At 34.2% G+C, this 15,059-nt stretch overlaps 1 protein-coding gene across 2 annotated transcripts; it reads left to right on the top strand.

Moving 5' to 3' along the window:
- The first annotated feature begins 346 nt into the window (after positions 1-346).
- Positions 347-14,463, top strand: LOC110818216 (uncharacterized). Of its 2 annotated transcripts, XM_022046997.2 has the most exons (29): positions 348-870; positions 1,261-1,351; positions 1,607-1,682; positions 2,020-2,084; positions 2,193-2,237; positions 2,342-2,442; positions 2,527-2,668; positions 3,300-3,361; positions 3,442-3,515; positions 3,596-3,666; positions 4,432-4,519; positions 4,592-4,664; positions 4,753-4,848; positions 5,764-5,872; positions 6,298-6,391; positions 6,464-6,547; positions 6,677-6,833; positions 6,992-7,176; positions 7,993-8,037; positions 8,912-8,940; positions 9,019-9,140; positions 9,296-9,343; positions 11,397-11,521; positions 11,603-11,740; positions 11,833-12,110; positions 12,407-13,313; positions 13,471-13,554; positions 13,804-13,920; positions 14,004-14,463. In XM_022046997.2, the coding sequence occupies exons 1-29, from the start codon at positions 507-509 to the stop codon at positions 14,046-14,048; spliced, it is 3,915 nt and encodes a 1,304-aa protein (XP_021902689.2). In that variant the 5' UTR covers positions 348-506; the 3' UTR covers positions 14,049-14,463. The 2 variants fall into 2 exon arrangements, with proteins under 2 accessions (XP_088065864.1, XP_021902689.2); XM_088209738.1 differs by lacking the exons at positions 13,471-13,554; positions 13,804-13,920; positions 14,004-14,463 and having other exon boundaries at positions 347-870; positions 12,399-12,617.
- Positions 14,464-15,059: the final 596 nt, after the last annotated feature.

Below are 15,059 nucleotides of genomic sequence, written 5' to 3'. Positions count from 1 at the left end.
TTTATACCACCTTTTAATTTAAATAAAAATTATTAAATAAAAATGTTGGTTATATATAAATAAAATAAAAAATTATATCTAAATAAATATGTAATAAAAATTTTATAATAAAAAAAAAAATTACATCGTAATTACAGAAAAAATAAGTTATAAAATATTATATTAACGAAGATTAAATTAATATTTTAAGTGGTTAATGACAATTTTTTAAGTTTATAAGAATTAATTACAATAATTTTTTAAAAAAATTATGCTACATAAGATTATAAGTTTATAGGTATTATTTAAGAAAAAATAAATACATATAGTTTTTACTGTATAAATTTCTCATGACAATAATAACTAATTTAAAGCAAACAATATTTTCCTTAGGAGCAGACGAACAATTTGCCGCCTCCTCAAAATCAAGCATCGAAATTTTCCCGCCAACATCCCAAAATCTTAAACGACCATCGGCATGGAAGTCGACGGACTCCTTGGAACGATTCGATCCCAAAACGCATAGGATGGTCTCTGCAACTCCCTGTTCAAACTCTAACCCTAACCCCAAAAATCGTAAACATGTGCATCACATTGGGGGAATTCAAGTTGAATTTCCGTACCAACCATACGGATCGCAGCTGGCATTCATGTGCAGAGTCATATCGACGCTCGATCGAGCCCAAAGAGACGGCCACTTTCACGCATTGCTCGAGTCTCCTACAGGTACCGGGAAGTCGTTATCGCTTCTTTGTTCTACTCTAGCTTGGCAACAGAATTATAAGATAAGGAATCAGAGTGCAAATCTGTCTCAATCGAAAGCCGCACCAGAGGCGATGACAGATCCTTTAGCTTGTGGGGGTGGGTTTATCCCGGAAACGCAGCCTTCGAGTAAGTTATGGGACATCGATCATCGTTTTGAATTTTAAGTTACTGGGCTTAAGTTTCAGTTGAATTTCGAAGTAAGCAGAGGGAAATATTATACTGAAGAAAATGGGAGTCTGCATTTATAGTTCACATAGACGAAATAAAGAAGCTAACATTATCGATCCTCGAAACTGGTGTTATAAGGACTGTTAATTGTTTTGCAAATAAAGCAAGATATATGCATATGTTTGGCAACTTGAAAAAGAAGTTATTGATCGTTGCTGTTACTTACATTGATCATATGCATTGATCCATTGTACATAGTCTGAAAGTCGAATTCCTCTATCCTTACAGAAAGTGCTTGCTCTTGCTGGTTCAATATTTTAACTTCGATTTTGTTATCAACTTTCTTAGATACTCCAGTGACGGGAAACCCAGAGCCAGGTCAATCTCCGGCAAACAAGAACCAAAAGAAAAAAATGGCACCTACTATATATTATGCATCGTGAGTTTCAGCTATATTTATCCAAAATTGATGATGCTGATTTTGTGAGGGACCTCTCAGATAATAGAAAAATTTTCGGACCTATGCCTTTTATTCTCTCTTTCTCTTGATAGTTATTTTATAATGGATAAGGCGTAATTCCTTCCTAAATGATAATTAAAATTTTTTGAGTTGCTGTGTTTAGAAACAAATTACAATTGTATTCATAACTGTGTAAATTACTTGAATTTTATATGTTGTTTCTGTTCCTTATAGGAGGACTCATTCACAAATTTCGCAAGTGATCCGTGAATATCGGAAAACTGCTTATCGAGTGCCAATGGCAGTGTTGGTATGTCTTGCCCATTGTTTAAACTTGAAACATTTGTATTTGTAGATTGAAAAGCTTGCGAGTTTCAAGAATAATTCTACAATCTCTTTCTCATTCACACACGCTTGTATGCTCGGGCATGCTTTCTTTCCATATATCCGAGCATGGAACATAAATGCTTATACTTTTATTAACTCTATTAGTATATTACCCTATTAGGTTATGAATTCTGACATTGCTTCAGGGAAATCAACATGCCCAAAACAACAAATGGAAACATCTAAATGTTATTTCCTCATGGTGCATGACGTAATGAACTTACAAACTTTGTGTCCATATTTTCCTCGTATCTTATCAGGCTTCACGGAAACATTACTGCACAAACCCACGTGTACGTGGGAGGGAGAACATGGATGAAGAATGGTTCGCTTCAAATATTCTACTAAAACTTACGTTTGTTTTCCTTTCCTTGTTTTCTGAAACAAACTCCCTTTAAGCTTTCCCTGCTAAATATGGTGATGAAAATTTCAGCAAGCTGCTTTTGAGGGATAGGGGTGGAGGATGCTGTGAATTTAAGTGAGTTTTTCTTGCATGTACTACCTTGGTCTTATTACCTTTGGTTCTGATTCCTACTTTATTATGGCATTTGATTGGTGACAATTTGCTGTTGTTACAAACAGAAATGTTCATCGAGTCAAATATCATCCATCATTTCAGAAAGGGGGTTCTCACGAGGTCCATGATATTGAAGATCTTGTGAAAGTGGGACAAGTTGTTAGAGGTATGTTGTTTATGCTATTTTTAGCACAAGCTGCATCTATCTGTTCAACATCTTACTGAAGATTTTTCTTTTTTCATTGTCTAGGCTGTTCATATTATGCAGCACGCTCAATGGCAGATGATGCTCAGCTTATCCTTTGTCCATACAACTATGTTATTAATCCTGTCATTCGGGGAGCAATGGATGTAGATATTAAAGAAGCCATTGTGATTTTTGATGAAGCCCAGTATGTTTCATGTTTCTCCTCAGTCCTGATGTTTGTAATTTCTATCTAAAATGTAGCACAAGTAATTTACAGCAGGGACCCCTGCCAGTTTGCTTAGATGAGGCAGAATCAATTCACTCATGTATTTTTGTGGAGTCAGAAAAATCACTCAAATACGAGGATATACTCTATTTCTTCACTTAGTAGTAAAGAACCGTAATATGTTTCCATATGCCACAATGTTCTCATGATCACTGGTGGGTGATGAGAAACCCTTCTGCTTGGTTTTTCTTTGTAGAGCTTCCATGATTCTCTTCTATAGTTATCAAAAGAATGGTGTCTGTTACAAATTTTAATGTTCATTTGTAGCTGTAGCATGAGATACTGAGAATTAAAATGATTGTGTTTTCTTCAATTTTGTTGAGGCTGATTTATTGTCTTGCACAAGTAATTAGAGCTATTTCTTTTTAGAGATCTAGAAAATGATAGTCTTGTGATGATCCGGAGTATTCTTTCACTTGTTTGCCCTTACATGCCTGTGAAAGAGTTGCCTGAAATTATTTTTTTTCCATCTTGAATAAGTAAGGTGGTAATTTTTTTCCATGATTTTGTTTGACAAGTTTGACTTCTAAACATTTTTTATGTGTTACAGTAATATAGAAGATGTTGCTCGTGATGCTGGGAGTTTGGATCTCGAAGAGGATATTTTGCTCAGTAGGTTAAAGCATTGCATCTTTTCATTTTCCTCTTATTAGCATGATTTTGTTACTAAATTTCATATTACCTCACAAAAGAATTACAGACAGAATTAGAGCAACTCTGCTTAGTTGATGCTATTATCTACCAACCTCTATATGAAATGATACAGGTAAGGGTCATCTTACTTAACGATTGTTAAGGAATTTTATCACAGTAAACTTGTGAAAATTGACTGTTTTGGCTGTCTAGGATCTTATAAGTTGGATTGAACATAGGAAAAGTACACTAGAAAAGCGTGAATTTCAGCACTACATCTCTTGGTAAGTTGCTTTACAAGATTTTTTTGTATCCTTTTTAAATTCACAATTAATACATTCTTGTTCCTAAGCTATCTTAAAATTTGAGTGATGCCTAACCTTGTAGGATCTGCTTTCTTTTGAATTTCTGTGCTTTCTCCTTGATTTGCCAAACATAAAGATATAATTGTACAAAATGTTTTCATTCTGCATATTTTTTGTAGAAGGAAAACCATATATCAGCTCTGTCTAATGTAGTTTCTCACTGTCTTAGTTCAAATTAAGATGACATCACTACACAGATAATAATCATCTCCTAACATATTATTTTTCATATTTAAGCAATGGTTAACCTGCATAAAGCATATCATGCATGTTTTAAGATCACGAGGTGTCCCAAATAGTTGTGATGTGAGTAATAGTGTTTGAATAGTCTAATAATTGATGAACTTAAGGTGTTGAGGTGCAAGATAGACAGAACTGAAGTTATAATAACTTGGTGGTAAAAGTACATCCTTCCATACTTCTTCCTTGTAGCCAAGAAAATGCTTAACTATAAGTGGGCCGGTTCAAATGTTCCTCCTAAAATGAACTACAGATAGTACTTGATACTTCTCAGCAGACTAAATTTAGTGTTATCAGCTTGAGAGTCTCCTGCAAAATTATTTGTCATCATATTCTCTAAATTAAGATCTATGCATTTCTTTTTTTGCTCTGTGTTTTCTCACCATCTTATTTCGAGTAGAAATACTTTATAGGTTTTCCTTTTGATTTTATTATTCATTACAGTTGGACTGGTGAGAAGGCTCTAGTGGAGCTCCAAGAAGCTAATATCTCGCTGGGATGCTTTCCAATATTGTTAGAGTGTGCCACTAAGGTAGTTTATTTGCAATCTTCTCACTCGACTGTACTCCTTCACCAATCACTTACTATTGTCATTTTCATGAAGGCAATAAAAGCAGCATCAGATACAGAGTCAGAAGCACCTCATCTGAGTGGCATGTCAGTTATGACCTTGGAGGGTACTTTCTTTTTTTTTTCTAATTTATGAGTACCTTCTTGATTGTTAATTATCCAGTGTTTAAGTCTCATTTTTTTATGTTTGCCCAGAGTTATTTTCTTCGCTCACATATTTCTTCTCAAGAAATGGAAGTCACATACATGATTATCAGCTTGTTTTACAACGATATGTCAAGAGAGATGCCAGTAAGTTGTCTATAATGTAGATTCTGACAATTCACAAGTACCTTTCTCAGTTTCGAAGCACTTGGCTTCAACTCTTATTACTATGTGCAAATTTTTATGACTGAATTTTGTATCTCAAAGCGCAAGTGTTCAATGAAGGCAATAATTTCTGGTGCTTCATTTATTACTCAGGACCTTAATTTGTGTATTTAAGTTCTGGCTGTTTTCCTCTAAATTCTAGCAGATAAATTACAGCATTGCCATTTTTAACCATGCAGACATGGTTTAACATACCTCTCTTGCAACTCAAACATAACGTTGTCTATACACATTTCTTAAAGTGAAGACAAGACTGTTATGGAATAATTAAATTTTAAATTGGCCAAGATCTAGCTGTCTCTTTCGATGGTTATTGTCACGGCCAATACCTACTCCTCAAACTGGTTCACCGGCCAGATAGGTATGGGGAGGACCCACTGCATGAAGAACAAGTCTCCTTCAGTAGGGTCATCCTCTTTATTTTTACTAGAATTTAGTCTTAATTTCAGATGTACTTCTTTGATAAGAATATTAGAATTTCAGTTTACCTTGGTAAGGCTTGGGTTTAGGTTTTCTTTTAATAAATTATGATCAGCTCAAGTCTGATATAGGAGCTGGTTACCACAACTTCTTCTATATATATAGCTACATCATTAAATCATCTAAACCTCAAAGCTAATTGAGAGTAGTCCCAAGAGACCAAGGGTTCTCCAATGATCCTAAGTTATCAACATATGGAACGTTGTGGGGAGTGGTTGCACTGCAGGATGACCAAGTGCCTAAATGGTTATCCCGATATTTTTTATCACGTTCAAATTGTTTCCATCATTACTCTTTATTTCTTTTCACTTGAAATTGTATGAAGAGCTTGTAATGTTCACCCTGCTCTGCATGCAGAAAATGCTTTTGGTGGCTGGACAATTTCTTTGAGCTTGTGGTGTCTGAATCCAGCTGTTGTGTTCAGAGACATTGCTGATCTTTCTTTGTCTGTCATTTTAACATCTGGGTAAGCATAATGCACAACTGATTCTGGATTTCTGAACTCTTTGTCCAAACTACAAAATTCCTCAATAAGTAACAGTTAAAACTAATTACCAATGCTAACCCATTAATCACTGGCTTTTTACTTTTCTGAATATCTTTTGTTTTTGAGTAGTTGTTAATGGATCAAAGACCTAGATGATATGCCATCATCTCAAAAACACACAGTCACATTTTTGTTGGACATGGGACCCCTTGTATTTTTCTACATCTTAGGGAGGATCCTCATGGTTTCTTATTTTGTAGTGGTGTGTCTTCGCATCTGTTCCTTGGCATTCAGTTTTGTCATTGTCTTAATTTATCCCAATATATATTCTTTCCTTCATTTTTTTAAAGAAATGAATTATTTCTATTGCGCTATTATTCAAACTTTTTTTATGTTAAACTTAGGACCTTGTCACCAGTGAATTCCTTCTCTTCTGAGCTTGGAGTTCAGTTTGGAACATCTCTGGAGGCTCCACATGTTATTGATGTTGAATCACAAGTATGGCCTTGCAGATTGATTATTCTTCGGTTCTTAAGAGTTTTAGGGTTCTAACTAAGCTTTCTGCTTCAGGTGTGGGCTGCTGTGATTTCAGCTGGTCCAGATAATTACCCATTGAATGCAAGCTACAAAATGGCAGATTCTTATGCATTCCAGGTATCTTTTCCATTCTGTGATTGGTACTTTCTTGGCTATATTCTCATATTTAAAAAAAAAAACGAAATTTCTTGGTCATGTTCTTGTATCATATCTGACTGAGTTATTATTTGTATTTTCTTTCTGCAGGATGCAGTTGGAAAATCCTTGGAGGAAATTTTCAAGATTGTTCCAGGTGGCTCCCTTGTATTCTTTCCGAGTTATAAGCTGATGGAGAAACTGTCCTCTCGTTGGCGTGAAACCGGACAATGGTCTCGTCTTAATTTGAGAAAGTCTCTATTTGTTGGTACAGCATTTCCTTCATTTTTTTTATACTATAGAAATCATCATGTATTTGAGGAAGAACTTTATGCATTTGGTTATTCAATTATGCTTCCAGTTAGACATGCTTAGATTTTAAAGAACTTCAAGTTGATAATGATAAGTTAGAGGTTGATACTGCAGAGCCAAAAGGAGGAAGCCAGGAAGAATTTGAGCAGATTTTAAAAGATTATTACAATTCAATTTCTCGAGGCAGTAGACCTGCCGCCGGGGGGAAAAGAAGAGTTAAGAAAACAGATATTGATACAGTGGAGTTGCAAGGAAATCTCAAGGAGGGAGCTGCTTTTCTTGCAGTGTGCCGAGGAAAGGTATTCATCTTGACTTGATTGTCTTTAAGACTTCTCAGCGTTGGTTGCTTTTAATGGATCAGTTTTATTCTCAAACTATAGAAAATTGTTGGAACCTTGGGATGTTGTGTGAATCTGATGCAGGACAAGTAGCAGTTGGACTAGCTTGTCATGCAGATAGTTTAGAAGTACAAGAAATTTAGGTGGGAAACAGAAGAATATAAATAAACTAGAGGAATTTAGGATCAAAGTGGAGATATAACTCTAATAAAGAAGTTCTTAATTCAGCGTTATCTCTTCTTCTTTGTTGGTAGCTTCTAGTTTTTGTATAGATATTAGTTACAACAAATTAACAAAATTGTTAAAAAGAAAATCTAAAAGATTATAATTTTTATAATATTTAAATTTACCTAAAAAGAAACTAAAATATCATAATGTCTCAAGTAATAAGGGAAAGTATAAAAGAGAAAATATAAACGACTTTAAGTTCTATAATATCTAAAATCTATTTAAAAGAAATCTTTTTAATGCTTAAATGAACTTTAATAACTTTAAAGTACAATATAACAATAATTACAAAAGATTTCTTTGATAAAGAACTTTGAAATTAAGGTCTAGTTGTTCTGCATGATTAATCTTCTAATGATGCCCATTTGGAAGGGTATAAGGAACTTTTTTTCTTGGTCCATGAGATGCCCATGTAATTTATGATTATGATTGATGTGACAATCCCTTTGGTAGGTCCGCATATTGATGTTGTTATTTTAATATGATTGTGGTTCTGTAACTACATGATGTAACATCTGTTCTATCTGGGTATGTTTCATGTGCTTGTAGGTTTCTGAGGGAATTGACTTTGCTGATGATAATGCTCGAGTTGTTGTATCCTTTCAGCTGTCTCTTTTCTCATATTTGAGTGAGGAACTTCCTGGTCGCTTGTCCAACAGAAATCCTGTTGGACAAGAAGTGGAATGGTTGGCAACTGCATTCCAAGACCTGGTGCTAAATTCCTCTGTGACAATTCTTCTTGTTTGCATCTCTTAAAACATTGATATGGTTAGGAATGAGGCATTTCTTCGATACCTCAAAATATACCTGCATGACATTTGGAATTACCACTAGCTATCTCTAGTTGCTGAATGGTCACATATGCCTGTCATTTGTTATCATTTTTGACTATCCATAGTTGCTATATATGATTATCATATTATCTTTTTTTACTATATATAGTTAGTTGTTGCATGTGATTACTTTGTTACTTTTCTTGACTATCCATAGTTTTCGTAGATGACTATTTGACCATCCATAGTCTCATTGTTTCTATCCATACTTTCCTAATTGTCATCGATGATTGCTGCATATGGCTATTCATAGTCGATAATTGACAATTGTGGATAGCCACAAAAACGAAAAAGATAGTCAATGACAGCAATAATGGATAATGACATGCAGCAATATGTGATAACCAAAGACGGAAAAAAGAATAGCTAATGATGGCAGCGAAGATAGCTACATCAAGAACTGTGTAAAGCAAAAAAAAAGAAAAGAAAAACAAAGAATAGGTCTATATGAACCCAAATGGTACTAATGTACGGCATTCCTGCAACTATGACTTGCTAGTAATAGTCCCACATATAATCATGAGCTAACAGTACCTCAAAGTACATTGAGGTACCACAGAGAGCTTCTTGAGAATATGAAATGTATTCCTCTAAATGATCAATACCTGTGCCTTGTGGATTCTTGACTGTGCCAGATAGTTGTTGGCATTCCTTTTCCCAATATGTAAGACTTCCAACCTATTCATAAAGCTATTTGAATAACTGAAAAGTCATTCTCTAATCCATCTGAACTTCTTACCAGAAATGATATTCAAGTTGGATTGAAGAAAAAGTATAACGACACATACAAATCATCCAAAAACCTTCTGAGTGGTAGTGAGTGGTACTGCCACCAGGCTTTTCGAACTCTAAATCAAGCCATAGGTATGCCTTGCCTCATTATGATTCTCTTTAACGTTAGCAGCTAAAGTTTGCAGTTCTGAAAAATATGAAAGATTATTGTTATTTCTTCTTAGCGTATACAATGTCTCTATAATCTCTACATTACAATGATATTAACTGACTTTCACTATATGTAGGACGTTGCATACGGCATAGATTTGATTATGGAGCCATCATCCTATTAGGTAATGTTTTTGAAATTGATTATCAAATATTGTTTGCTTTGGTATTTTTACTAGATATGACTTTTTGGTGATTGTAGTTCTATCTTAGCATCAATGCTTGAGGTTTCTTTCATGTCATGCTGAAACGGGTGTCTCCTCCCTTTTTCATTTTGTTCAAGGGAAAACAAGCCCTTTGAATTATGTTTTCATTTCTTTTTAATTAAGGAAATTCTGGCTCTATTTGGTAAATAAAATGTAATGAATAAATTTCACGCAAAAAAATAAAATAGATATAAAGTCCTTTACAAAATGATTAATTTAGAATTTAGTAGCAATGAGAGATAAATTCTAAATTTTTATTCTTTTCTATGATAAAAGAATATTCATCTGCTTCGATCTTCAAAATGGTTCTTGATTTGAGGTTAAATCTTAAATAAATTCATTTTTTTTTTGTGATTTTCTTAGTTTGAGGGTGAACTTTACTTGATCTTGAACAAGGTGTGGTAGAATTTTTATTTGAGGCAAACTCGCTTGATCTTGAAACTAGAATTGATTTTAGTAAAAACGATTTATTGAAGAAATGTTGGAAACTTGTTGTTTCTTGATCGTTAGACATTTTTTGTTAATTTTGAAAGGGAAATCTTGACATGTGGAGAGTGCTTGGATTTCTGAAAGTCTCTATATTGACTATGGAGATTCTTCTATTTCTTGGTAGATTTGGAATACCGAGGGAGAGATGTGCTCTTATTATTGCTTTTAAAGACTTTGTGTTGTCTTTTCTGCAATCTTTTCCACGGTGCCCTTCCAAAATATCGGTGGATGACTTCTATTTACAGAAGTAGCATGGTGATTTTAGGGTTTATTTAGAAAACTATATAGTGAGAATTGTAGCAACATGTGTTCACCTCTTTAGGCCCACTATTTAATATAAAATCATATTAATCAAAATGTGGCCTATGTAAAAAGGAACTAAATTTATTGAAGCAATTGGGTTTTGTCTAATTTTATTTTAGATATGAATTGAGTCCAATTAAATAATAAAATTGTTTAATTATTTTATTATTTAATCAATCAATAATTTTTTATTAACTAATTAAATAATAATTTGGAAAAAAATTTAAAAATTAGGTGTCTACAAGAATATATTCTTATTTTCACTCATACTCATATTTTTATCAATAAATTTTATGGAGTACTTGTTCCTTTGAGAACAAACAGATACATTAGTTGACAAGGAACTAATGTTAAAAAATATATATGAAGGGTATGAGCCTTGGAAATTTCCACGAGTTTTTCAAAGAGTATCTAGAAAATGATAGTAAATATGCCATATAAGTCTGAATAGAAAAAACGAACTATTTTTAATGTTTATAGAAATCTGTTTCTATTCATACTAGAATTAAAAGAGTACATAGTTTTATATGTGCACATATTTGTATTAGGAAATGAAAACAAGAAAATATTTTCACGTGTTAAAAAATCCTGTGTTTTTTTTTCTTTTTTCTGTTTTTCTTTCTGTTTTTAGTGCCTAGACCTCAAGAGGGGAACAGGTAAAAAGCATGAATGAGGTGAAGACTGAAGGAAACAAAACACTTTTTATTAAATGTATCAATAACCAGTTAACTACAGCATTTTCTGAAAATGACTGAACCAGCACCACCATTATCCTTGAATTGAATCTCAATGGGTGCTTAAGGATCAAAGTGGTTTGGGGATAAAGATACATCAGTTTTGGGCAATGGAACTTGGGCATAGGATTTATACTGAACAATGAATTAACTATCTTGAGTGGTGGCGTTTTGTTCACTGTACTGTAGCTAAGTTCAGAGCTTTGTCCTTCTCTAGTCATTTGTATCAGGATGGTCCGAAACAATATCCATCTCAAGTATTTTAAGAACAAAGTGAAATGGTGACAATCCAGCAATCTTCACTGTTCCAGTTGGTTTTGGGTTCCTCTGTCCTGACATCCAGAGAATGTTTGATATACCTAGAAGGCATATATTTGTGGAAAGTAATTCTTATTTTGTATATCTATTTGTCAATAAGTTACTGATACAACTATATTTGTAAATAGATGAGCGATATCGAGAAGAAAGGAATACAGCATACATTTCAAAGTGGCTAAGGAAGTCGATTCGACAATATGATCACTTCAACACATCATTAGGGGGATTAGAATCATTTTTCAAAGATGCGAAGGTTGCATGTCTTCCTCTGTCTTGCCACCATAATTTCATTTAAGCAATCACTAACTTGTTCTTCTGTGCAAACATGATTTAGGATCGGGTTGGCAAAGCTATTGCTGATTCAGGGAATTATACAATCAGTGAAGAAGACACCCTTTCAGTGGATCAGAACAAAGAGTTTACAAGTAGGAAACATGAGAAAACTATCAAGTCTGATCATCCTGGACTGAAAGTACTTTCTTGGACCGTATTCCTCTTCATTTTTCAGTTCATCTATTAAACAATTTAAATTGCTTCCCTGCCTAAACTTATCTACTGGGTCAGGTTGGCAAGAATATGATCCACTTGCAGAATTTTAAGACTGTTGAGGGAGACATTCCTTCTATGTACCGAAGAAAAGGACTAATCGAACAGAAAAATCAGAAGCTGGACAAGTCTAATTCTGTGCAGAGTAAAGTTTGTGCTGAAAAATTTGACGGCACTGCTCCTTGGTTGAAATCCAAAGGCTGTGCCAAGTTTCAAGGATCCTTGCAAACAGATCATGACACCAAGAGCTGCAAGGAATACATTGACCTAGAATGCCATTTTCAGAAAGATTCTAGGTAAATGAAAAATCACTTCATTTGATAGTTCTAGGATCAAGTTAGATTTCGTGTTAATGCAAGAAAACATTTATTTGTATGAGTTTGAGTTAAAGTCACTTGTCAGGTAAGCATTATTATGCAGCCTTAACTTTGAAAGTCTGTTCTATTCAGTCCAGTTTGCTTTTAGACAACCATGTTTGATGCCATTTGCTTGATTGTTCTACAAACCTAATATTGTACAAGCACATCCTGTTCATGCTGCAATCACTATATTGCTCAATATACATCACAAGCTAAAAGGCACAGGTTTGCAGGTGCTTGGAGCTTTTATCTGAGACATTCTCCCCTGAAGACCCTGAAATATCCATTGTCAGGGAAACTCCTGGTATGAATGGTACTAATTTCACAGCCAGTCCTTATTCTTTTTCCAAGGATGGGAACTCTACTTCAACCATAATTGATGCCTCTGTGGAGTCTTCAGATCAATTCATGCCTCACCTTGGATCTTTACTAAAATTGGGTGAAGATCCTTCAAAAGCTGAGTCTTCAATGATAGTTACTCCAGAAAAAGGTGTCACTGCTTGTGGCCGCCTCTTGATACCGGAAATGGAGTCATCTGTGAACTTGAGTGTTAATTCGCATGCCACAAAAAGGAGGAAATCAGTGGGGTCATCATTAATTGACCTTGTCCAGGAGGAAAGTTCTGACACTTCTAATGCCAAAGCTTCAGGATGCATGAGTTTCACTAGAAGAATTGAATTTGGTTCCCAGACTAGCTGTCCAGGACAAGATTCCAAGTCAATTGTTTGTCAGTTACTTGCTGAGAATAAGAATGATGCTTCTTCATATTCTGTTAATGACAGGAAACTACAAATTTCTTGTTCACTTTGCAGAAGCCCTCTTGGTCTTCCTGAAAATAATTTATATGTTAATTGCTTGTTTGCCTCATCGTCAAAAGCTCACTTGCTGTCTCTTCTGAAAGATAGATTGGAATCTGGTGTTAGACCAACAACTATCTCAGTTATCATGACTGATATTTCATCAGTTCATCAGCGACTCTGTAACAGAGCACTTGAAGGTGCTGTTGGTCAAGGTATCTGGTGTGAACAAGATGGGTGCGTTTTTAGTAATATCTTTTGTCCCTTCTGCAGCATTCCCAACAACTGTCTTGGAGCACAGATCATGGCAACTGATTCATCCAATGTTCAGTTACTTAACAAGGTATGTTTTATTTGAAACGTAGCCTAAGAAATATCTTCCAGCATGTTGAATTGGAACACCTATTACTTCTGGATCTTCCAATTTTATGTGCTTCAAATGGAGGTTAGCTTTTCTCATCCTACAAAATATATTCCCTTTTTCCTTTGTTCGTATGTAGGTGTTATTTTTTCTCGATCATATAGAAATTAGAAACTCTGATGAAATTGAGGACAAGGAATCAGATAAGGCACCAAAGGAGAAGGTGCGTCAGTCTTATCTTTGATTATTTCATGATTTTCAATTTGTGGTTTGTTAGTCTTTTTTATAATGCTGAGAATAAAGGAGACAGGTTAAGAATTAAGATTCTGTGACAAAAAATTGGAATAATGAGAACAGACTTGCATAAGATGTCCCTTCGTGTTTGGTGTATGCCTTCTATCATTAAGAAAATGCGAAAGGCTTTTCCCCTTCTTACCTTAGGTCCTGATAAACCTCAATTTTGTGACTGTAGGACCTTAAAGTAAATGCTACACCTGTGGATAAAACTTCTACTATAAAGGCCATTGATAATTTTTCGTACTCTGCAAAGCAGAAAGATTTGGGTGGCTGGAGGACTACAAAATCAAAGGTGTTATAAAATTGTTTAATTTTTCAGCTTTTTGGTCATGCTTTCTGCTACTGCAAAACTTACATATATCTGCATTTGTGCAGCTAAGACTACCGAAAAGAGGATTACGCATTAGTGAGGAGGAGTAATGTCCATAGCAAGCAAAAAAAATTTGCCATTGTCCTTTTGTTATGGCAGGTGATAAGATGTACTGCCTATTCAATAAACATCACGATTGCAGAATTTAGCCAAGATGTGGATCTTGCGAGCTGTAAATTTCATTTGGAGATGGAGGCAACCATTGACCTAACTATTTGATCCTAATTTTCCAACTGCAACATGAGTTTCCTCGTGGCTGCCTGCAGCTGTGCAGCTTCCCAAAGCCTAATTTATGGAGTTGACCTTTGTTAATAAAGGTAAGAATAATGATTTATTCTCTACAGTTTTTGTAATTTACTCAACTTAGTTTTTAATTCAATTTTTGATAAGATAAGTCCTTATATTTCTGAAAAAAAATTTAATATAGTATCTTTCTTGGGATTAAAATTAACACTGTTAACGTAAGTGTCATGTGTCTAACTTATTTAAGTATTAGTTGAATATTATGTCAGACATCTTTTGATATCTAATACGATATTAAAAAATTTAAATCTAAATTGATATGATAATTTATCAGTCGTACCGAGCAAAATAAATAAATTGATCATATGATACTTAAGTTGATGATGTTAATGTCTCTATCGACAACGAGAGATTAAATTAAAAAATTTTATAAACAGTTTTTGATGTTTCAAAAGGTGTGTAGTTAGGATAAATGATTACGAAATAATTACAACTTTCAGATTCTAATGAGTTTTACGAGAAAAATAATGTGGTAAAGAAATCTGATCCTGTTTAATTTTGGTCATATTAGCTTTTGGTTCAAATAGCAAGTCTTATTAAATGTAAATCTTATATATTAGAGAAAGTTATATTATGGCAGCAAGTTTATTTATTCATTCATAATCACACATAGGTGAAAAGTTGTTCATCTGAATAGGTTGGCCCCAGACATCTTATCTTCAAATTTGTATGCAAGGTCCCAGGTTGCAAACCAGAATTACCCAAAACTAAGAAAAACCAGAATTAAATTTTCAAGAAGAACTAAAATCTTAAAAGTG

The sequence above is a fragment of the Carica papaya genome, chromosome 1 (genome assembly GCF_054855325.1).
Source record: "Carica papaya isolate Zhongbai chromosome 1, ASM5485532v1, whole genome shotgun sequence".
Taxonomy (NCBI): domain Eukaryota; kingdom Viridiplantae; phylum Streptophyta; class Magnoliopsida; order Brassicales; family Caricaceae; genus Carica; species Carica papaya.
The sequence above is the reverse complement of the archived record's forward strand: the minus strand, read 5'-3'. Positions and strand labels throughout refer to the sequence as shown.

What these genes read in the sequence shown, in the direction of transcription:
- LOC110818216 (XM_022046997.2), top strand. Translation starts at nt 507, where the DNA reads ATGGTCTCTGCAACTCCCTGTTCAAACTCTAACCCTAACCCCAAAAAT. An exon ending in CGAAGAGGATATTTTGCTCA is followed by an intron (nt 3,362 to 3,441) that starts GTAGGTTAAAGC and finishes ACCTCACAAAAG; the next exon opens with AATTACAGACAGAATTAGAG. An exon ending in AACTCTAAATCAAGCCATAG is followed by an intron (nt 9,141 to 9,295) that starts GTATGCCTTGCC and finishes CACTATATGTAG; the next exon opens with GACGTTGCATACGGCATAGA.